Genomic DNA, 24,842 nt, shown 5'->3' on the forward strand with positions numbered 1-24,842 from the left:
GGGAGTATAGGAGAGGGCCGAGAACGCACCCTTGTGGGACCCCAGTGTTGAGGGTCAGTGGAGATGTTGTTTCCTACCTTCACCACCTGGGGACGGTCTGTCAGAATGTCCAGGAACCAGTTGCATAGGGCGGGTGGAGGGTATTATGGTGTTAAATGCTGAGCTGTAGTCAATGAACAGCATTCTCACATAGGTATTCCTCTTGTCCAGATGGGATAGAGTAGTGTGCAGTGTGATGGCGATTGCGTCATCACACTGCAAAATTGGTGTTGGTCTAGGGTATCAGGTAGAGTGGACGTGATATGATCCTTGACTAGTCTCACAAAGCACTTCATGATGACAGAAGTGAGTGCTAAGGGGCGATAGTCATTTAGTTCAGTTACCTTAGGTTTCTTGGGAACAGGAACAATAGTGGCCATCTTGAAGCATGTGGTGACAGCAGACTGGGATAGGGATTGATTGAATATGTCCGTAAACACACCAGCCAGCTGGTCTGCGCATGCTCTGAGGAAGCGACTAGAGATGCCATCTGGGCCGGCAGCCTTGCGAGGGTTAACACGTTTAAATGTTTTACTCACGTTGGTCACAGAGAAGGAGAGCCCACAGGCACTGGTAGCAGGCCGTGTCTGTGGCACTGTATTGTCCTCAAAGCGAGCTAAGAAGTTGTTTAATTTGTCTGGGAGTAAGACGTTGATGTCCGCGACAGGGTTGTTTTTCATTTTGTAATCCATGATCGGCTGCCACATATGTCTCGTGTTTGAGCCGTTGAATTACGACTCTACTTTGTTTCTATACTGACGCTTCGCTTGTTTGATTGTCTTGCGGAGGGAATAACTACATTGTTTGTATTCGGTCATGTTTCCAGTCGCCTTGCCATGATTAAAAGCATTGGTTCGTGCTTTAAGTTTTGCGCAAATGCTGCCATCAATCCATGGTTTCTGGTTACGGAAGGTTTTAATAGTCACATTGGGTACAACATCTCCGATGCACTTGCTAATAAACTCGCTCATCGAGTCAGCATATACGTACGTCAATGTTATTGTCTGAGGCTACCCGGAACATATCCCAGTCCATGTGATCGAAGCAATCTTGAAGCGTGGAATCCGAGTGGTCAGACCAGCGTTGGATAGAGATTGGACATTGGCGAGTAATATGCTCTGAAGCTGTGGATGGTGTGCTCGACTTCTAAGTCTGACCAGTAGACCGCTCCGTCTGCCTCTCCTGCGGCGACCGCGTTGTTTTGGGTCGGCCTCTGGGATTAGATCCCATGTCCAGGGTGGAGGTCCAAACCAAGGATCCGCTTCAGGAAAGACGTATTCCTGGTCGTAATGTTGGTATGTTGACATCGCTTTTATATTCAGTAGTTCTTCCCGGCTGTATGTAATAACACTTGAGATTTCTGGACTAACAATGTAAGAAATAATACATTTTAAAAAACAAATTACTGCATAGTTTCCTAAGGACCTGAAGCGAGGCGACCATCTCTGTCGGCGCCATCTTATAAAGTACAACACACTTTTGTTTTCACATTTTCCTATTCTTTTCCTATTCTGATATGCACTGACCAGAACACTGACATGTTCTTTTTCTTTTGTATTTTTTTCTCCAATAGAACACTAAATTGATGGAGAGACTGATGTCATTGGACCAAACGTAACAAAATGTGAAAAAAGGGAGACAGCCTTATTTCGCTGTCAATGAATGGCACAGTTCCAGTATTATTATATGTTTATTTATTTATAAACGGTTAGGTTCACAAAGTAGAAGATAACATCCCAGCCCTCTGTCTGCCTGGTCAATGACTTATCTGTCAGACTGTCAAGCCCTTCCAACAAGTTTGAAAAGTTTTAAATGCACACACAATGTACACATTGTAAGAATGTGGAAAGTGATGCCTTTGAGCGATTCGGAGCCTAATGGTGCAGTGAACTACAGAACAACAGTCAAACAAACTATGCTCCATAAAACATTCTATGATCTGTCACGATTTGCTTTGCACACTTTTGCAGACAACATTTGCTTGGCAAATCCAAATACTATGTCTCTAAAGATTCACATAGCTCTCACTATTCACATAAGTGAAGCATACCGGAACAACAAGACAGAAGGCATTATAATAATAATAATAATAATAATCAAATGTCATTTGAAGAGCGCATTTCCCACGATTAATAATATTTATGCATGGCTAGGGACCTGGATAGGACTTACTGGCCTGGTAGCTAAAGCTAATTCTGCTAGAGCAGAGGGGTTGGAGATTATTAGGCTATGTACACTATATAACCACAACAAGTACTAGGTGTTTTCCCTGGTCAGGTGACATGGTCAGGAAAAAGTCCTGGCCATGGGCATAACAATAACACATAGAGAGGTTGGCTGAAGCAGAAGAGATTTCCTCCCTGGTCACAGGGGCAGTAGCTGGGCCAAGGGTTCAGTTATGATGATCCCGAGCACCGTGCCCCGTCTGAGCCCGGAGGCCTTGTCTAACACCTTCAGTTGGAGCCGCAAGCCACCCAGGCTGTCCAGGCTCAGCTCAGTGAAGAAAAAGTCCTCATTGAACACAGGGCTCCTGCAGTTCCTGATTGTGGCGCTGTGTTGTCTCTGGAGCTTCCCCGGGCTTAAGCTCAGGCTGAGGCAGCAGTGGAGGGCTCTGGGGTCCCCTTCATCCCTCAGACCCTCCACGGACACCACCCTCACTCGCACTACCATGGACAGAAGAGAGGGCGACAATGTGTGCTCAGCCGAGAGGCGGACTCTGCCGCGGCCCTCCGGCAGTGGGAGGACATGTTCTCTCTGCATCCGCTCCTGGCAGTGGAGCACGTCCAGCGGGAACAGGACAGGGGGCGCCAGGGAGTTGACAACGAAGGGAGGACTGAAGCAGGACTCGATAAGGGAGGTGGAGGGAATGGGTGAGATTGCCCCCCTCCGTCCTCTGGGGTTAACCGCAGAGCATGAGGGGGCTCCTTCCAGTCCCAAAGTACCACTGAAGGCAGACTGCAGACCTGGGTGACCCTCGGTTAACCCGATGATAGAGAGTGAGAGGCCAGAGCAAGAGCGGCTGAGCAGGGGAGAGCCCAGAGGGGAGGAGTCATTTGAGGAGGGCGTATCGCTTTCTGTGCTGCCTGACTCCGACAGGCTCTTACAGGAGAGCCCTAGTTCAAGCCCCAATTGGATGGGGGGTGCTTTACACTGGTTTCGCTCTATCGCCACCCTTGTGGTGGGCCTGGGTAGGGTCCTGTCCAGTGTGTAGCCAGTGCTCTTGGAGTGAAACAGCGACTCTTTCCTCCGTGTGTTTGGACTCTCATACATCCCTGCCAAACCGTAGCCCTCTGCGGAGAATGGCAGTGGCTTCTTACCCCTCCAGGCCACCCCACTGACTTTTGTCAACTTCATTTCCTCAATCTGTTTAACTTGCGGAGTCACAGAGAAATCAACAGCACCACAGTCTCGACTGGTGAGCCTCTGACTCACAGTGTGGGGTTCAGCTCCCGCTAGGCTCCTGCACAGCCGAGGGGGCAAGCAGAACTCTGGGATTTTGTCCGGAGTCAGAATGTTACTGTGCAACTTGTTGGAGAGACTGGCCTTGGCTGAGAGATCCTCCTCCTCACTCTTTCCCACGTAGCGTCCAAGCTCTAGGGGAATGTTCTCCATGCTCTCTCGGATCTTTCCCAGGAACCACATTCTGCTGGCTAGCAGGTGTTCACTCTTGACCAAGCTGTCCTGGTTAGTTATCCCTGTTAAAACAAAATGGGTATCGGAATACTATTCTCATGAACATTCTCAAATCTAAAGTCATAATGTAGTGTATCGACTCAAGCTAAAATCATGTATAGCACGGTATGTGTAGTGTAGCCTATCTATAATAACACAAGTTTCATTGCAAGAATACACTTCTGACATCAAGAGAGTTTACAGTACCATGAATGTTTTCTCACCTGTGTAGTCCAAAGATTTGTAAATTACTGGTATGCACTTTTTCAACAAACAACTGATCTATACCTGGAAGAAACAGCCACAACTGCAGCCAACAGTTCCCTTCCTGGAAGTTAGTGGCCACACAGTGCTAACTGTTTTTTAATTGAATGAGGTTTTGGGTAGGAATCCGATAGAAGCATTCTTGGAGGGAGTGTTCCGTGCTGTGTTCCATGAATGGGAGTGTGTGTTTGAGTGATAGAGAGGCAGAGGAGAGGTGTTTTTAAAGGCTAATGTCACTCTCTGCGTCACTAGTCTGCTGCACCCGCAGCCAGGAAACGATTTGCACACACACATAGACACACACACACAGTTGTATTGACAGTATTCAAGCAATCAAGAAAAAAACTGAAAAAACCTCCAAAAGGTCAAATAGACTTCTGTGGTGGTGAGATAAAGAGGGGACTGCAGGATGTGACCATAGCTACGGGATTGATTTGACCAAGGCAATGGAATGTGTAATGTGTGCCATATTACATAGTTTCAAACCTCTCTAAAAGTAGCATCACTGTCACTGTACTCTTCTCTCTAACTGACGTCTACATCAAAGACCTTCAAAGACAGCAGCTAACCTGGCCTACACACACACCACCTCAAAGACTGACCTTAACACTCACTACACCCCGTACCTCCCTCCGACTTCTGCCGCCCCTCTGCTGACCCTCCGCCCCTCTGCCCCCACTGTAGCCTCTGTACATACTGTCCTATAGAGGGAGAAAGGCAGCCCTGGCCCATTGTAATATCAGGTCGTTCAAATAGTGACACCTAGTGATATATAGGCTAGTAGCTCTCATGTCCTCTTGTCAGGCAGGCTTGATACTGCGGCTGCATATGTATAGTCCTAGTGGGCTTGTCTTCTTGTATACTGTGGCTACATATGAATAGTCCTAGTGGGCTTTACTCCTTGTATACTGCAGCTGCATATGAATAGTCCTAGTGGGCTTTACTCCTTGTATACTGTGGCTGTATATGAATAGTCCTAGTGGGCTTTACTCCTTGTATACTGTGGCTGTATATGAATAGTCCTAGTGGGCTTTACTCCTTGTATACTGTGGCTGTATATGCATAGTCCTAGGTGGGCTTTACTCCTTGTATACTGTGGCTGCATATGAATAGTCCTAGTGGGCTTTACTCCTTGTATACTGTGGCTGCATATGCATAGTCCTAGTGGGCTTTACTCCTTGTATACTGTGGCTGCATATGAATAGTCCTAGTGGGCTTTACTCCTTGTATACTGTGGCTGCATATGAATAGTCCTAGTGGGCTTTACTCCTTGTATACTGTGGCTGCATATGAATAGTCCTAGTGGGCTTTACTCCTTGTATACTGTGGCTGCATATGCATAGTCCTAGTGGGCTTTACTCCTTGTATACTGTGGCTGTATATGCATAGTCCTAGTGGGCTTTACTCCTTGTATACTGCAGCTGCATATGAATAGTCCTAGTGGGCTTGTCTTCTTGTTTCTTCCTTTCATCTTCACATGAAATGATGGGACGACTGAAACAGTGTATGTCATGGGATAGGATCTAAAGAGGTTAGATGGATATATTAAAAGGGATAGATCAAGATGTATCTACTTCCCCAGAGTCAGATGACCTCGTGGATACCATTTTTATGTCTGTGTTCAGTTTGAAGGAAGCGGCCAACTAGGGTTAGCACAAATGGTAACTAGCGTTAGCGCAATATAGACTTCCAGTCATTGCACTAGCTCTAGTCAGCATTGGCTCGTGAAGCTACCTATCTATAACTTCCTTCATACTGGACCCAGAGTACTGGACCCAGACATAAAAATGGTATCCAGTTCATCTGACTCTGGGGAAGTAGATAAAGGGTTTCATTGCCAAAATCCCAAACTATCCCTTTAGGCAATATGGCATGTTGCTTATAGCCTTCCTTTCCAGTCTTTTAAGATATAGTGGGATCCCACTGTCTAATTAGGAGTGTTTGAGCACACAGAATAAACCAGATATTAAATATGTGGTGCAAATATAGGTTTTACTTACAGTGCAGCCTAATGACAGCAGTACAAAAGTGATAGCCCTCTGGTAGGTAGGGTTTTAGAGGTTGCTTTGGGATTGGAACTACAGCTCAGCGTTCAACACCATAGTGCCCTCAAAGCTCATTATGAAGCCAAGACCCTGGGACTAAACACCACCCTCTGCAACTGGATTCTGGACTTCCTGATGGGCCGCCCCCAGGTGGTAAGGGTAGGTAACAACATATCTGCCACGCTGAAACTCAACACAGAGGCCCCTCAGGGGTGCATGCTCAGTCCCCTCCTGTACTCCCTGTTCACTCATGACTGCATGGCCAGGCACGACTCCAACACCATCATTAAGTTTGCCGATGACACAACAGTGATCAATGACAACGATGAGACAGCCTATAGGGAGGAGGTCAGAGACCTGGCCGTGTGGTGCCAGGACAACAAACTCTCCCTCAATGTGATCAAGACAAAGGAGATGATTGTGGACTACAGGAAAAGGAGGCCCGAGCACGCCCCCATTCTCATCGACGGGGCTGTAGTGGAGCAGATTAAGAGTTTCAAGTTCCTTTGTGTCCACATCACCAACAAACTAACATGGTCCTAGCACACCAAGACAGTCGTGAAGAGGGCAAAACAAAACCTATTCCCCTTCAAGAGACTGACAAGATTTGGCATGGGTCCTCACATCCTCAAAAGGTTCTACAGCTGCCCCATTGAGAGCATCCTCACTGGTTGTATCACTGCATGGCATGGTAACTGCTCGGCCTCCGACCACAAGGCACTACAGAGGGTAGTACGTCACTGGGGCCAAGCTTCCTGCCATCCAGGACCTCCATCCCAGGCGGTGTAAGAGGAAGGCCTTAAATATTGTCAAAGACTCCAGCCACCCTAGTCATAGACTGTTCTCTCTGCTACCACACGACAAGCGGTACCGGAGCGCCAAGTCTAGGTCCAAGAGGCTTCTAAACACCTTCTACCACCTTCTTTTCTTTTGCAAAGGTAGCAACAGCCAAACTAGTCAGTATGCTGGCAGAGCTTAAATGCTCCAAAGCCACAGGCCTGTATAATATTCCTGCAAGGTTTCTTATAGATTCTGCTGAGCAAATTGGCCCTTGTATTACGCATATTGTTAATCTCTCTCTTGAACAAGGTACCTTTCCCAGGGACATGAAACAAGCTAAAATTATACCTCTGTATAAGAAAGGGATAACGTCTGACCCTGGGAATTATAATCCTGTATTTATCCTCTGTGTAATATCAAAGATCCTGGAGAGAGTTGTACATGAGCAAATTTATGAATATGTTAACAAACAGGGTCTAATGTATGATTTTCAGTCGGGTTTTAGAAAAACATACTCCACTGATTCATGTCGACTTTACTTGACTGACTTCATCAGGAAAGAGATTGATGAGGGAAATCTATGTGGAATGGTACTGCTTGACCTACAGAAGGCCTTTGATACAGTTAAATACTATCTCCTAATCTCCAAACTGGAGGCACTGGGGTTAAGCAGTATCCCTCTAGGCTGGGTAAAGTCCTATATATCAGGAAGTGAGAAAGTAGTAGAGGTTAATGGTTCACTGTCTCGGGCAAAACCAACGAGTTGTGGCGTTCCGCAGGGGAGCGTGCTTGGGCCTCTGCTGTTTTTATTTTATATTAACGATATGAAAGATGCTTGTTCTTACCGTCTTTTTCTTTATGCGGATGACCCTACACTTCTGGTGTCTCACAAAAGTTAAACTTTGTTGGAGAGCATACTTAGCACAAAACTAACATTAGCAAATGGCTTGGAGATAATAAGCTATCTCTGCACTTAGGGAAAACTGAAGCAATTATTTTTGGATCCAGACCTAAATTGAGTAGGTCCTCTGAAATCAGTGTGGAATTAGGGGGCGACATGCTGACTACTAAAACCTCTGTTAGCTACTTGGGATGTATCCTTGATGGAAGCTTGGGAGGTTTGAGCATGGCCAATAAAGTGGAAGGGAAAGTTAATGCCAGGACTAAGTTTCTGGCTAGAAAGTCCAAGCTGTTTGAAAAGGACTCCATGAAAGTGCTAGCTACTGCCCTCATTCAATGCCATTTTGACTATGCTAGCACTTCCTGGTTTGGGGGCTTATCTAAACTTATGAAGGGGAAGCTCCAGATAGCCCAGAAAAAGCTGATCAGGGTAGTATTGAAGGTGAGTCCATGTACTCACATAGGCAGGAGCTGCTTTCAGGAACTAATTTGGCTGCCTGTTGAGGCTAGGGTGTCCCAGATTAGACTAGGTTTGGTTTACAGGAGTATTTATGGTCCTGGGCCCAGATATCTAAGTGATTATTTTTCTTGTGTTAGGGATGCACACAATCACAGCACCAGATCAGGTGTTGCTAATGTATGCTTATACAGGTTCAGGAGTAATACTGGGAAAGGTACTTTCTTGTATACTGGAGCCTCAGAATGGAATGTGTTGCATCTGCCCATAAAAACAATGTCCTCTCTGGGCAGCTTTAAACAATAAAGTAAAATATGTTTATTGTCTTCTGTGACCATATGACTATGATGTAACTGGAATGATGAGATAGTTCTTCTTCTCTGTTTATGTTTTATTATTTCACTGCCATACTGTGTTTGATCCTGTCTAGCCATCTTGTCTCAAGAGGACCACAATGGAAATAAGTCCCAGACTTTATTGTGTGATAGCCTCAATGATTTCATTAATGTGCATGTATTGGCTTTTTCAAGTTTTATGTGTGCTTGTTTTTTTAAATGGTCAAATTAATAAACGAAGCGAAACTAAGACATAAGACTCCTGAACATCTAATCAAATGGCTACCCAGACTATTTGCATTGCCCCCCCCCCCTTTTACACTGCTGCTACTCTGTTAATTATCTATGTATAGTTACTTTAATAACTCTACCTACATCTACATATTACCTCAATTACCTTGACTAACCGGTGCCCCTGCACATTGACTCTGTACGGGTTCCCCCTGTATATAGCCTCGCTATTGTTATTTTACTCCTGCTCTTTAATTATTTGTGACTTTTATTTATTTTCTTCTTTTTCTTTTTTTTCTTAAAAATGTATTGTTGGTTATGGGCTTGTAGGTAAGCATTTCACTGTAAGGCCTACACCTGTTCTACATTTAGGGTGGCAGGTAGAGCCCAGTGGTTAGAACATTAAGAGAGTAAGGTTGCTGGATCAAATCCCTACGCTGACAAGGTAAAAATCTGTTGTTCTGCCCTTGAACAAGGTAGTTAACTCACTGTTCCCTGGTATGTTGTCATTGTAAATAAGAATTTGTTCTTAACTGACTTGTCTAGTTAAATAAAGGTTCATTTTTTTTAAATGCAGCATTTGATTTGAAAGGTTTTGTCTATGAAAACATGAATCCTAATGGCCACTAGAGGGTGCAAGCAGACTGAATTTAACCTTGGATGCCAATATGGCTAGATCCAGGGTGATTTTACTAAGATTTTTCTTCCAACATGTTTGTATAGGGCTTTATTTGGGGGTTTTGAACATTTATTTTTTCAATGGATAAATATCAAAGAAGAAATCCACAGTGTCTCGTATCTTAAGTATCTTTCAATGGATGGTTTTTGATTCTTTCCATGGGTCTATTATAGCACGGCAACAATTTGTCATGTTTATTATGTTGTAAAATTAACAGTCAGACAATAAATAACAAAGTGACACAATTACAGAGTTTAAAATACACACACATATATATATATATATATATATATAACTAGGCAAGTCAGTTAAGAACACATTCTTATTTACAATAACGGCCTACACCAGCCAAACCCAGACAACACTGGGCCAATTGTGCACCAGCCTATAGGATTCCAAATCACAGCCAGTTGTGATACAGCCTGGAATCGAACCAGGGTGTCTGTTGTGACGCTTCTAGCATTGAGATGCAGTGCCTTAGACCGCTGCTTCACTCGGGAGCTCGGAGAGAGAACATGCCTTGACACACACGCACACACACACACACGCACGCACGCACGCACCCGCATGCACACACACACACACACACACACACTACGCGCCAGGGTCTTTGTCTGTGCGATTAGTTCCCCTTCTTTGCCTAATTAAAGACAACATTAATTAAGTGATTGGGAGGAACAACATGCCCGTGTACCCTCGCGCTCCGAGTGAGATGATGAATATGCAGAGGGAGTCGGGGCCCCCACGATCTCAGGGGTCAGGTGACTTTTTGTGGGAGTTAAGATATATTTTATTGTGCCAATAAAAACCCAAGTGCTTCCTCTAATGGAGAGATAAATGATCAGGGAGTCAGTGGAGGACCTTTCCTTTCACCACTGCCACAGCCTCAATTAACACTAAGGAGAGAGAGCGAGAGAGAACAGTGTGTAGTAGCTAGAACCTGGGTCCATATTCATAAAGCTTCTAACAGTAGGAGGGTTGATCTAAGACCAGGTCCCCGCTGTAGATTGATTATATTCTTGAAGACAAAACTGATCCTAGAACAGCACTCCTACTCCGAGACACTTTATGATTACGGGCCCTGTGTTATAGGAAGTGTACTCACAGTGTAATGTGAAAGCAAGCACCCTAATGTCTATGTCAATGTCAAACTGTTGGTTGCAGAAGACAGATAGTCCTCCTTGTGATTAAGAAATCTACACCTACCTGTAATGTGAGTACCTGTATCTTCTAACATACATTCACATATACTTTACATACGAACATACACACGCACGCACACACACACACACCCTCAGGGCTCATGTGATTGATGTGAGCTTCGGAATTATACCTGCTCAAGTTATGACATACTTATCCATTGTGGTTTATCTAAGAGTTCAAACCCAGGTCTCACGGCCCTTTACTGCCCTACAGTACTAACACATGCAGATTCTTCCTTCTTTCTCTTTCCCTTTGTGCGTCTCACTCCCATACCCATAACTACACACAGAGACATGTTCCTATGCACATCACACATTCATATCGCACAGGCACACATAACATACTATATAAACAGAGGCATCATGCCCATAGGGGGCACAGGAGCACGTGCCCCCTTTAGATTTGTCCTGTTAATATACAGTGCCCTCCGTAATTATTGGGACAGTAAAGTATTTTATCTTCTTTTGAAATTAACCAATGACTATGATGTTAAAGTATAGACTGTCATCTTTAATTTGAGGCTATTTTCATTCATATCAGGTGAACCGTTCAGATATTACAGGAAAGGGACAAATTCATTGGGACAAATTCACTTATATATGTATTAAAGTAGTCAGAAATGAAGAATTTGGCCCCATATTCATAGCATTTTGGAATCACTTTTATTGTAAATACGAATACGTATCGAATATGTTTCTCAACACTTCTAAACATACAGCAAATGCATCCAACAAATGTGTTGAGTCACAAGCTTGATGTAGTCATTGTAGTCATTGTGTGCTATGAATGTGGGACCGAATACTTCACTTTTTAGTACTTTAATACACATATAAGCAGGGAAAAAAGTACCCAATTTTCATACTCAGTAAATCTGAAAGTCACCCAGTAAAATACTATTTGAGTAAAACTCTAAAAGTATTTGTTTTTAAATATGCTTAAGTATCAAAAGTAAATGTAATTGCTAAAATATACTTAAGGATCAAAAGTAAACGTTTAAATCATTTCAAAATCCTTATATAAAGCAAACCAGCAGGAATCATTTACTTGTTTTTTTTCTTCTTCCGGATAGCCAGAGGCACGCGCCAATACTCAGACATCATTTACAAATGACTGTGGCATGTGGAAAGTCACTGAGCTCTTAAGTAAGGCCATTCTACTTCCAATGTTTGTCTATGAAGATTGCATGGCTGTGTGCTCAATTTTATACTCCTGTCAGCAAAGGTGTGGCTGAAATTGCCGAATCCACTAATGTGAAGGGGTGTCCACAAGGAGGGAGCAATTTTACAAAGGGTCACGGCTAGCACGGAAGCCTGAGAGGCAGCACACCCAAAAAATTAGGGCGGGGGCACACGGGGAGATTGGCGGAGTCAGGGTTTAGACCTGAGCCAACTCCCCCGTGCGTGTGACTGGTCGGGCACCGTGCTATGCGGTGATGCACCATGTCTCCAGTGCGCAGTCACAGCCCGGTGCGCTATATTCTAGCTCCTCGCATTGTCCGGTCTACAGTGGGCATCCAGCCAGGACAGATGGTGCCGGCTCAGCGCTCCTGGCCTCCAGTGCGTCTCTTCGGCCCAGGATATCCTGCGCCGGTACATCTGCACAGCCCAGTGTGTCCTGTGCTAGCGCCCCGCATTTTCCGGGCGAAAGTAACCATCCAGTCAGGATGGGTTGTGCCAGCTCTGCGCTTGAGATCTCCAGTGCGCCTCCACGGCCCAGTGTATCCGGTGCCTGCTCCACGCACCAGGCTTCCAGTGCATCTCCCCAGTCCGGTGAGACCTGTTCCAGTTCCACGTACCAGGCCTCCAGTATGTCTCCCCAGCCTGGTAAACCCTGTGGCAGCTCCACGCACCAGCCTTCCAGTACGTCTCCTCAGTCCAGTGAGACCTGTTCCGGCTCCACATGAGAAGCCTCCAGTGATGATCCATGGTCCGAAGCCTCCAGTGATGATCCATGGCACGAAACCTGTAGTGATGATCCATGGCCTGGAGCCTGTAGTGATGATCCATGGCCTGGAGCCTGTAGTGATGATCCATGGCACGAAGCCTCCAGTGATAATCAATGGCCCGGAGCCTCCAGTGATGATCCATGGCACGAAGCCTCCAGTGATAATCCATGGCCCGGAGCCTGTAGTGATGATCCATGGTCCGAAGCCTCCAGTGATGATCCATGGCCCGGAGCCTGTAGTGATGATCCATGCCACGAAGCCTCCAGTGATGATCCATGGCCTGGAGCCTGTAGTGATGATCCATGCCACGAAGCCTCCAGTGATAATCCATGGCACAAAGCCTCCAGTGATAATCCATGGCACGAAGCCTCCAGTGAAGATCCATGGCACGAAGCCTCAAGTGATGATCCATGGATCCGGAGCCTCCAGTGATGATCCATGGCACGGAGCCTGTAGTGACGATCCATGGCAAGGAGCCTGCAGAGACGGTCCCCAGTCCGGAGCCTCCAGCGACAGTCCCCAGTCCCGAGCCTCCAGAGACGGTCCCCAGTTCGGAGCCTGCAGCGACGGTTCCCAGTCCGGAGCCTCCGGAGACGGTCCCCAGTCCGGAGCCTCCAGCGACGGTCCCCAGTCCGGAGCCTCCAGCGACAGTCCCCAGTCCGGAGCCTCCAGCGACGGTCCCCAGTCCGGAGCCTGCAGCCTGTCCAGCCTGCAGCGACAGTTCCCAGTCCGGAGCCTGCAGCGCGGTTCCCAGTCTGGAGACTGCAGCGACGGTTCCCAGTCCGGAGCCTGCAGCGACGGTTCCCAGTCCGGAGCCTCCGGAGACGGTCCCCAGTCCGGAGCCTCCAGCGACGGTCCCCAGTCCGGAGCCTCCAGCGACGGTCCCTAGTCCGGAGCCTGCAGCGACGGTTCCCAGTCCGGAGCCTGCAGCGACAGTTCCCAGTCCGGAGCCTGCAGCGACGGTTCCCAGTCTGGAGACTGCAGCGACGGTTCCCAGTCCTGAGCCTCCAGTGACGGTTCCCAGTCTGGAGTCTCCAGCGACTGTTCCCAGTCCGGAGCCTCCGGCGATGATCGGTGGTCTGTTTTCTCCGGTGATGATCTGCGGCCCGGTTCCTCCAGTGAAGGTCCATGCAATAAGGCCGCCACCAAAGCGGAGGGATCTGCGGGCGGAGATGGTCTACATCCCACATCGGAGCTGCCGCCGTGAAGATATGCCCACCCGGACCCTCCCCTTTAGAATCAGGTGTTGCGGCCGGAGTCCGCACCTTTGGGGGGGAGGGGGGGGTTTACTGTCACGCCCTGGCCATAGAGAGGCTTTTATTCTCTATCTTGGTTAGGCCAAGGTGTGACTAGGGTGGGCAATCGAATTTCTTTATTTCTATGTTGGTGTGGTTCCCAATCAGAGGCAGCTGTCTATCGTTGTCTCTGATTGGGGATCATATATGGGGAGGCAGGGTAGGCTAGTGGTTAGAGCGTTGGACTAGTAAGCGAAAGGTTGCAAGTTCAAATCCCCCAGCTGACAAGGCACAAATCTGTTGTTCTACCCCTGAACAGGCAGTTAATGCTTAGTTCCTAGGCTGTAATTGAAAATAAGAAATTGTTCTTAACTGACTTGCCTAGTTAAGTAAAGGTAAAATATATATATATCAGTTGTCCTGTTTTGTGGGTAGTTATTTTCTGTTTAGTGTCTGCACCTGACAGGACTGTTTCGGTTTTCACTCTTTGTTATTTTGTTTGAGTGTTTTGAGTAATAAATTTATCATGAACCCTTACCACGCTGCGCTTTGGTCCATGCCTTCTGACGAAAGACGTGACAGGTGTGTCCAAACTTTTGACTGGTTCTGTATATTATTATTATTATTCTCTGTTATCCTACTACTAGCCACCTGGCAAGTTTGCTTTAGCTAGCCCAGATAGGCTCCCAATCTCATAACTATCTTCCAAGAAGCTAGCTTGTCTAACTATCTCTGCTGGCATGCCAGCTGGCAAGGTTGGTATACATTAGAAAAGCAACAACTACCAAATTTTCTGAATAAGACTCATATTCATTTCAATCTTTTACCAAGATTTTTGCAGAGATGCAGAGAAGCATATCTAGTTTCTTTAAAAAAATACCAACCAGGGCCTCCCGAGTGGTGCAGCGGTCTAAAGCAATGTATCACAGTGCTAGAGGCGTCACTACAGACCTGGGTTCGGTCCCAGGCTGTATCAAAACCGGCCGTGATAGGGAGTCCCATTAGGGCAGCGCACAATTGGCACAGCGTCATCTGGGTTAGGGGAGGGTTTGGCCAGGGGGGGCTTTACTTGGCTCATCACAATCTAATGACTCCTTGTGGCGGGCCGGGCACCTGCCGGCTGACCTTGGTCGTCAGTTGAATGGTATTTCCTCCAATACATTGGTGCTGGTGGGAGTTAAGAAGCTTGGAGGGTAACGTTTCAGAGGATGCATTCCTCGACCTTTGCCTCCCGAGTGTGTTGGGGAGTTGCAGCGATGAGACAAGATGGGGTAAACATGTATAAAGGGGGTAAACATATATAAATAAATAACCACCAGTCAGAGGGATACATAGATATGCAGTAGAAATATACTTATTTTTTACATAGAATTAAGCAGAATGCCGAAAAAGCGATCCTCACCTAATTTGTGCCCCCTCAGATTTTTGGGGTGCATGACGCCCCTGTATATAAACATCTAAAACCGACATCATAGAAATATACATACTGATTCTTCTCTGTTTCTCTCTTTCCTCCTTCCCCGCAGGCCAGGTAACTCCATATCTATGGCCTTAGGCAGGGAGAGTCCTGTTGCCTCTACTCTCTTACTGGACAAAGAGGGCTGTGGTTCAGTCCGACGGTCAGACATCCAACTATAGATCCTTAATATCCCCTGAGATGGGTAATGACATGGGGATGGGAAGGTAAATAGCTGGAACAGTGTAGAGCCCAATCAGGTCATGGTCATATTCATTAGGGCACACCGTAGCAAAATGTTTTGTAAAGGATAACAAAAACGAGCACAGAATGTCCCTCACGTTTTCAGGCTTTTTTTTCTGCTTTTTTTCTGTTTTGTCTAATGTATACAACCCATGTGTGAAAGTCTAGTAGGCAGCAGCAGATTTAAATGTAACTGTTCAAACTATAATCGTTCATACAGAGAAAATACAAATATTGACTTTGTCCTTTCAGAATTTTTTGAGTACTTTACCCTCCGTTTCTATTGTTGAGGCCATAAATAAGAATATGAGTGCTTATCCCCTCCCACCTTAACCTCCTCAAAAGGTAGGAAAGTTTCTGGGACCTCTTCTCCGACTGGACTGTGTCTCCATGTGAGAAAATGAGAGATGAAAGAGGAGAAGAGATTTAAAGAGGAGAAAGTTTGGGACAGAAGCCAACAAGACTGCCCCCTAACCTATTTTTGCAATCCATAATAAAGAGTAATAATGTCTAATCAGGTAAAATAATGTGAACCATTAAAGCAGACAGCAGAATGGAGATTGGATGAGCTGCGTCAGAGGACCTTGTTCAACGGAGATTGCTTACTTCAGCCAGGAGGGCAGCTAGACCCTCTGAGCACTGAATCACCCTCAATCATAGAGAGTGAGAGAGACCATAAGAGAGAAAGGGATTGAGAGCAAGAGGAAAGAGGGGTGGATGTAACAGAGAGGGAGAATGAAAGGGTTGGAGAAAGAGAAGAGGCGGGGCAAAGAGTGAGAGACAATGAATAGAGATAGTTATTGTAATCTGTGGTCCTCTCTAGGTGACCTGCCATTTATAGCGCTAGCGCTGACAGCTTCTCTCTGTCGCCTGGGCCGATGGTTAATGCTGCCTAGGTGAGCTGTTCATTGGTCAGGCTTGGCTGGCTCCACGGGCAGCAGACACGTGCCAACTATCCCCACCGTCAAGAGGCTGGTGTGGTACAGACGGTGAGGCGGCCATTACCGAGTGGCAGCAGCTGTGGTCCATACTCCCAGCGCCCGCTAGCAGTGAATCACATACGTTAGTACGATGAAGCTAACTCTTTCAGGCAGTTTGTAAGGCTGGCTTTGAAGACAGCTGTGTACAGATGTAGGCTATTGGAGTGCATAGTACTACTACTACCTGGTCAACAAAAGAGTAGACTCCTTGTGTGTGGTTGTACTTCTACAGCCTCTGGCAAGAGATGTGTGGACCTTTATGGCACAGGTGGTAGTGTGCTAGCTCTCAGGCTTGCAGGAGTTTGTCAGGAGTGACATGTATAGTAAGTAGCACGTCAGCATACTGTAGGTGACATATAATTACAATGGTTAAATGTCAGCATTTTGATATATTCTAATGTTGTGGATCGAGTGTGTAAAGTTTCTCAGTTGCACAGTGGAGTTGCTCTTTCAAGGTCCTGAGATGTATCTCCGAGCTCACACTTCTTCTGGCACTGAAGATTCTAGTTGAAAAAGAAACCTCTTAAGAATATTATAATTTCATTAGTACTGCTACATAGTGAAGCCCTTGTGCCCTTGTGTGGGGTCTCGTTCTCTACTGTCTCCCGTCTTCTAAATCCACGACTTTGTGCAGAGAGGGAGAAAAAATGCACTGCTGCAGTCCAAGGGTCTTTGTGCATGCTTGAGAATAACTACATTGCAGTTGGCGAAGGGAGACTAACCGATGATCTACAAATCACCTCACCATTAGTGATGACGGCTCATTGTGTTTTTTTTGGTAGTCTGCAATCCCCAACTGCAATGTAGTCAATCTCAAACACACCCTTGTTCTCTATAGTTTAGCCAGTGTGGATGAGTAGACCTGTTCGTTTATGTCCGCACTGATGGTTTAACTTGACTATAGATAACTGCAGCAGTGGCACAGAGAAATCTCATTGTTCACCCTAAATTCTACTGGATTAAATAATTAATCTATCAATGCAATTATATGTTTTTACCAATTGACTCAATTTCTCTCATGCAATGTTACCCATTATACTAAAATGTACGATCCGTTTCAGAGAATATCATATCTCTGCTCTGCTCTGCTTTGTGTGTGTGTGCGTGTGCGTGTGTGTGTGCGTGCGTGTGTGGATGAATGAGAGCATTAATGAATTAAGCTGCTCATTATGATGGCCTGTTCTTGTTGGTCATTAAAAAAACGCATGTAGAATTTGTCACCCTGGCCCGATGGAGTCTGGGTAATTATGGTTAATGTCTCATCTCCTATTCAAGACTGGAGCATTATTCTTGGGAGGGTCGCGCAGCAACGACCCCCTGACCTCATATTTTATTCATCTTAACAGTCATATTATTCATGATTAACAGATTTTCACAGAACAAAAGTTAGATTCATATTCATGTCATACAATTTAGTTCATGCTAACAGTTTTTATAAGATATAATAAAGTTTTTGCCTTTTGGAAACAAATGGTCATAATCTCACTTTCAGCCCTATTCAGATTCATACCTCTGTGTCTTTTGTCTCTTGATTTGATATGACTTGAGAGAGAAAGAGATTAATTATAAAAAATATAATTTGAAAGAAAAGAGTGTGTGTGCATGCGTGTGTGTTTGTGTGACAGAGACCTCGTTAATAATGACACAGACCAATTTCAATCCTAGCTCCCACGTCTTCCCTCCACTTGTGCATCTCAATTATTTGTTCAGAGGCTGGTGTGACAATGGCATGGGTTATGGTTGCCTTTGGCATGCTAAACAGGAAGACAGCCTGAAAGTAAGTCACTGTCAGTGGGCAGTACCAAACCCTTTGTGTTCTGGAGGGGACCTGCTCCCTGGACTTCAAAGGTGGGATTATGTTGAAAAGAGAAAAACAAAAGAAAACTTCATCTAATGCCCGCTTTTGAAGTTATGGAGATATATAATACCCCCATCCATCTTTTGTGGCACACACACTCATAGGCACACATGCACACACAGTGCTACCTCTTGAGTTCTTGCAAAAACTGAATTTGATTGACAGATTGAATAACCTATTCATTTGATAATTAACGTTTAGAGCTTCCAATTATAGGCCTATATGCTACATGTTACAACAATATTCGGGAAATTATATTTGATGTTAGCATAGCCTAACAGGATGTTTCAATATAATTCAATATGTGGGACGTTGGCTTGTATAAAAAAAACTGTGAAATCACTCGTTAATAAACGGTTTCATTTGGGTTAGGTTCCGCGCGAGTCAGAACGTTTTTTTGGCGCTTTATTGGGCTCGCCCATGTGTGTGATAATGTGTAGATGTTTCAAACCTAACAATAACCATAAAAGGCATAAACTACTTTTCAGCTCCGTGACGAGCTCTGTGAATATCACGATACCCCTCAAAGCAAACATTTGCCTTCATGTTTGTATTACAACATTTTCAAGAGTGGAATGAGTTTGAATAAGCTTGAATGTAACCGCATAAATTGAAACCTGAAATATCGTGTGTAGGCCTATAGGCCTAATAAGGTGCAAAATAGTTGAACTTGCTCTCATGACTTTCGTACGAGGTGTCACGCACTAAATGAAAACTAGCAAACAACATCAGAAAAAAACCGTCTCGATAATTCAAAGAAATCATTCCAATTAAAACTTAACACAATAATTTATGACAGATTATGTATTTCGTTTAAAGTTCTTTATAAATCTCTTAAGATAAATAATGTTATTTTACAGTTATAACATGTATCTTAGGTGCTAATAACAACAGTTCATATACATTGTGTTATTATTAAACTACACATTTAATTATTCAATTAAATCTAATGAACAAAAACTTTAAAACAATTTATATTATCCACTCAAACATGTAAAAACTGAGGCAGCAAGTTTTGATCTTCCTCTATATTTTTATTGAATTAATTATGATTATTAAATCAAAACTCTCTTTGGGTCAATTCCTGATTGTATTTCAGTGCCACTTTTAATGTGGCAAATGCCTTCACAATGTGCTAATGGTTTAGAACAAATTATGCTGAAATGCGTGGTAGCCAACTCATCACTAGAATGATAGGCCTACAGTCTGAATTCCTTCACAGGTCACCATACCTGCTCAACTTTTAGGCAACTATAGGCTAAATGATTAACATTTTAGATACTGCTCTTGCCCCTTATGTTGTTTGTTCCCCCGTCGATACAGAATCGAGTTTTTGACGTTTTATCCGGTTAAGGCAGCAGGAGAACCGGGTGTATCGGATTGCCCATGCCCTCCAAAGGATCGGAACCATTCTTCTCCAGCAAGGATGAAGAGGAGCAGAGATGCGATGGGCCGGGCGGAAGGCCCGAAAGACCGGGCATCGGACCCATAGACGGGGTCGGTTTGATGGGCACGGGCATGGTGGGTAGCGTCTGTCCGCTCGCGTGGTGGTAGAGATCCTTCATGGACACGCCAAAGGGAGCGTACTCTGATGAGACTGGTAGGGGCATGGCGCTCATGGAATCTGACAGCATGCCGACGTGCGGCCACATTGAGTTGACCACACTGCTGAGCTGCGCGGGCACAGGGTAGCCCAGGTGCTGCATTACCGAAGTGATGGGCAGCCCGCTTGTCATCACGCCCTTGTAGTCCCGACCTATGATGTTCTCAATGGCGAACGGGTGCTTGAAGCCGCCGGACTGTCTGCTGTTGATGCTGCCGTAGCTCTGGAAGTGGGGGAGCCTTCCCACTGCCGCGGCGGGGCCTTGGTGCTCATGATGCCCTCCACTCAGCTTGCCCTGGTGGTGGAAATAGTGCATCATTGGGGAGCTCTTGCAGGCCATGTGCTCAGCGCGCAGCAGTTTGAAGCGCTTCCTCCTGCGTAGAAAGCTGCCGTTTTCGAACATGTCTCCACAATCTGGGTGCAGGGCCCAAAAGCTGCCCTTCCCCGGCTGTTCGGGCCGCCGGGGGATTTTGATGAAGCAGTCGTTAAAGGACAAGTTGTGTCGCAGAGAGTTCTGCCACCGCTGTGTGTTCTCCCGGTAGTAAGGGAATCGGTCCATGATGAACTTGTAGATGTCGCTCAGTGGGAGCATCTTCTCGGTGGAGTTCTGAATAGCCATGGCTGTCAGAGAGATATAAGAGTAAGGCGGCTTCTGCTCGCTGTACGAGTTCTTCCCCGGACGAGGCATGCTTTTGGTTACTTATTTATGATGTATCAATAGCATATGCTGTATATTGTTTGTTAAAGGGCGCCTGAATGTTGTTGCAAGTCTTTGGTCAGTATGAGTGACTTGGCGCGAGTTAGAGTTTTCCACAGTTTGTAGACTCCAAAATCATTGATCTCCTGGCATGTTGTTCTTCTTTTAGTGGTGTACATGGAAGATCATAAGTGAGTCAGTCAGGCAGACACAGACACAGACTCTGGTCATGTTTTCTCCAGATGAATTCCCCAAAGATGCGGATCACAAAAAGCACCAAAAGGTTTCCTTGAAGAATCGTGTTTTTTTTCTTCCACAGGCGCACACTAATTTAGCCTACACGTTTATCTCGCGCGTAAAAGTACAACACATCAAATAAAGTCCGTCTCTTTTGCAGTCTCTGCGACAGTACAGGGCAAGGGGTTGGTGATGCTCCTCGCTTTGGGCCTAATGCTCTTCGTGTGCGCTCTTCTGGCCACCCTTTGCCGTTTTTGTAAGGCTGGAGCGGCGCAGAGACCCCTGCAGGTCTCGCTCTATTATCACATGGCATTTAGGCACTTACGGACCCGTCGCGGGGGAAGGGGAGGGATGGATGATGAGGATTACAGGAGAGGGGAAGGGAGAATCTAAACACATCCGCGCGCCCTTAGCTGGTGTCAATCAGGAAACTCGCGCGCTCTGAGAGGAAAAGGGTGGATATAATAGTATTAGTGATGAGGCAAATAAAAGCCCATCATAGTAGCCTATAATCTAATAATACTAAAGTTAATATTATGATTACTATAAAGAGATTATTAAAAGATTATTAAAAAACAGACCAAAATGTTCTTACACTTTTTAAAATTGTTGAATAGCCCTACAGCCTACGTCTTTATTAGAATAAGTTGTAATGTAATTTATCTTTCACCAATTTTGTACATTTTAGTCCCCCATAGGCCTAATTGTAAATCATTCATGAAAATTAACAACTTGTCTCTGTGCTTTATGTGAGTTAATAAAGGTCAACTTTAAACAGTGTGGCTTTTTAACTAGGCTACTACAGATCCCTGAATTATTAAAGTTGCGTTTTTAAAAATTCGTTATAGGCTTTATCTTCATTTTCTCTTTGTTTATGTGAAGAAATATGACAGATTCCAAGCTAGTCCTAGCTACACCGAGTGTACAAAACATTAGGAACACCTTCCTAATATTGAGTTACACTCCCTTTGCCCTCAGAACAACCTCAATTCGTCCGGGCATGGACTCTACAAGGTGTCGAAAGCGTTCCACGGGGATGCTGAACCATGTTGACCAACGCTTTCCACACTTGTGTCAAGTTGGCTGGATGTCCTTTCGGTGCTGGACCATTCTTGATGCACACGGGAAACTGTTGAGCGTGAAAAACCCAACAACGTTGCGCTTGGCACCTACTACCATACCCCGTTCAAAGGCACTTACATCTTTTGTCTTCCCCGTTCACCCTCTGAATGGCACACATACACAATGCATGTCTAAGTTTTCTCAAGGTTTAAAAATCATTATTTAACCTGTCTGTTCCCCGGGCGCCGAAGACGTGGATCTCGATTAAAGCAGCCCTGGGTTGGGTTACACATTTCATTTGAATGCATTCAGTTGTACAACTGACTAGGTATCCCCCTTTCCATTTCCTCCCCTTCATCTACACTGATTGAAGTGGATTTAACAAGTGACATCAATAAGGGATCATAGTTCCTAATGTTTTGTACACTAAGTGTATTTTATGCACAGTAATTTTGATGCTTCAAAATGCAACTTTATGCAACCTATTTAACTTTATGCACGCTGTTCAGAAGGATACCTCATACAGTGCCTTCAGAAAGTATTCATACTTTCATATTGTGTTGTGTTATAGCCTGAATTCAAAATGGATGACATAGATTTTTTTTTATCTCACCCAACTATACATATGTCACACAAATGACAAAGTGAAAACATGTTTTTAGACATTTTAGCAAAATTCTTGAAAATTAAATACAGTATCTCGATTTACATAAGTATTCACACCCCTGAGTCAATACTTTGTAGAAGCACCTTTGGCAGTGGTTACAGCTGTGAGTCTTTCTGGGTAAGTCTCTAAGAGCTTTGCACACCTGGATTGTACAATATTTGCACATTATTTTTGTTTTAATTCTTGAAGCTCTGTCAAGTTGATTGTTGATCATTGCTAGACAGCCATTTTCAAGTCTTGCCATAGATTTTCAAGCTAATTTAAGTCAAAACTTTAACTTGGCCACTCAGGAACATTCAATGTTGTCTTGGTAAGCAACTCCAGTGTACATTTGGCCTTATTTTTTAGGTTATTGTCCTGCTGAAAGGTGAACTTGTCTCCCAGTGTCTGTTGGAAAGCAGACTGAAACAGGTTTTCCTCTAGCATTTGACCTGTGCCGTTTCTTTTTATCCTAAAAAACACCATAGTCCTTGATGATGACAAGCATACGCATAACATGGGCAACTGTGGCCCCCATCAAAGTTGTCCATAACTTTTATAGGCCATGAACACACACACACGTTGATTAATTGCTGAGAGGTGATTCGTTGCAACCAACCTGCCATCTCACACACACACACACACACACAATCATGTTGTTGGAGATTAATTGCGGTGAGGAGACTCGTTGCAGCCAACCTGCTGTCTGTCTGTTTAAACACCCTCTCGTGTATCCTACAAGGATGTAAACAAACTTGCTCCCATTTCTGAGTTGATAAACAGAATAACAAAAGCTGTTCCTGCTTTTGCATTGCCAGGTGTAATGTCTCTGCCCTTGACGGCGCCCACAAATACATTACAATACCCACTGGGCACAGATGTCAGTTCAACGCAGTGGCGTGTATTCATGGATGCCAAGGGAAGCCAGTCTTCTCAAAAAAATGAACAAAAAAAAAACATAAAACAAGTTTTCTTTTGTCTCTCTCTGTTTCAGAATGTTCCTTCAATTCGCAAGAGGCTGAATGTATCTCACAGGAGAAAGCTTCCGAGCGAGTGAAACAGCGCCCCTCTGTCTCTCTATGTGTAGGCCATCTATCTGATGCTGTCTTGTCCAAATGAGTATGACATTGTTGCCGCCTGTAGCATTGAATGCAAGAGAAGCCAGCAACCATCTGGCCTCCCTTGACAAAAAAAGTATTAAAACATTTGCCAATCAGAGTTGAGCTAAACTAAATGGTCCTGGTGCACCAAAAAACAGTGTTGAGGGAAGCCAGCTTGGATTTGGCGTCAATCCTATCAAATCCCATTGAGAGCAGATGTCTTTTACAGAAAAATTTGAATTTCGTTGTGTTGTTGTCCTCTGGTGGCTAGCTTGCCAGCTAGCAAAAATGGTCCCTTTTCTAAATTAGTCATGGATGGAGATAGGGATTTTGACTTGTGGTTTTACTTCATTCTCCATACTGGACAATGATTGTAATAACGATTCTGATCCAACCATTAATTCATACACTGTGGTGCCCCTGGCCTGAGAGGATGGCAGTTCAATATGTAGATAGATGTAGAAGGCTACTGTTAACTAGCTAACGTTGCCCATGAATGGAAGTTAGGCTAGCAAGCAATCATTTTAGCCAGGTAGCCTAGGACAACAACAAGCATGTACTGTATGACAGAGTGATAGACCGTTTCATCAACATGAAAGAGAGGAGGATGGCATTGGCGTTTTTCTACAAGTTTCTACTTGCACGAACACACACAAACACACACACAGAAATCAGAATCATGGACAGGCACATCATATTTAGCTTACTTTGATTGACTACATTATTTTTGGTATAGTTTGGTGTCACTGTATTAGACTAAGCAGAGGAAATGTGATGATGTTGAAGTATTGAAATTGAAATGGTGCTGGAATAGTGGAGGCAGCTCCAGTTGTCTGCGATTTGCAGTAACCCTCTGTGGTTCTAAATCAATAGTTGTTTAGTGGCCCGAAAATGTCAGAAACATTAACTGGCTAGACCATGCTGTACATCATGTAACTGTATGTTACTGTACATGGAATATGCTTTATGGACTTCACTGGACAGAGGTTGCTATCCGGTTTTGTGATAAAACATAGATGTGGCTGAATTCATTCTGCTTCTGTCTTTTTATTGTCTCTGCCTTTAGGCCTATATATCATGGTCGCAAGACATATGAATTAACAGGTTATAGAGCCAACAATGCAATTATCACAACACACAGGTTGCAAATGGCTTTTTTTTGTGGGGGGGGGGCT

General features: G+C 44.8%; 2 protein-coding genes across 2 annotated transcripts; both read right to left on the bottom strand.

The window, feature by feature from the left end:
* Nucleotides 1-1,755: 1,755 nt before the first annotated feature.
* On the bottom strand, nucleotides 1,756-4,150 carry LOC112249653 (C2 calcium-dependent domain-containing protein 4C). Its single transcript, XM_024419438.2, has 2 exons — nucleotides 3,936-4,150; nucleotides 1,756-3,734 (listed from the first exon to the last, which is right to left on the bottom strand). The coding sequence occupies exon 2, from the start codon at nucleotides 3,679-3,681 to the stop codon at nucleotides 2,404-2,406; it is 1,278 nt and encodes a 425-aa protein (XP_024275206.1). The 5' UTR covers nucleotides 3,682-3,734; nucleotides 3,936-4,150; the 3' UTR covers nucleotides 1,756-2,403.
* Nucleotides 4,151-19,402: 15,252 nt separating this feature from the next.
* Nucleotides 19,403-21,156, bottom strand: LOC112249447 (forkhead box protein B2-like). Its single transcript, XM_024419290.2, has one exon. It carries the CDS (start codon nucleotides 20,611-20,613, stop codon nucleotides 19,672-19,674), a length of 942 nt encoding a protein of 313 aa, XP_024275058.1. The 5' UTR covers nucleotides 20,614-21,156; the 3' UTR covers nucleotides 19,403-19,671.
* Nucleotides 21,157-24,842: the final 3,686 nt, after the last annotated feature.

This window comes from Oncorhynchus tshawytscha, linkage group LG04 (assembly GCF_018296145.1).
Source record: "Oncorhynchus tshawytscha isolate Ot180627B linkage group LG04, Otsh_v2.0, whole genome shotgun sequence".
Lineage (NCBI taxonomy): Eukaryota > Metazoa > Chordata > Actinopteri > Salmoniformes > Salmonidae > Oncorhynchus > Oncorhynchus tshawytscha.

Excerpts from the sequence above, each read along its gene's own strand:
- LOC112249653 (XM_024419438.2), bottom strand. The coding sequence starts at position 3,681 with ATGTGGTTCCTGGGAAAGATCCGAGAGAGCATGGAGAACATTCCCCTA.
- LOC112249447 (XM_024419290.2), bottom strand. The coding sequence starts at position 20,613 with ATGCCTCGTCCGGGGAAGAACTCGTACAGCGAGCAGAAGCCGCCTTAC.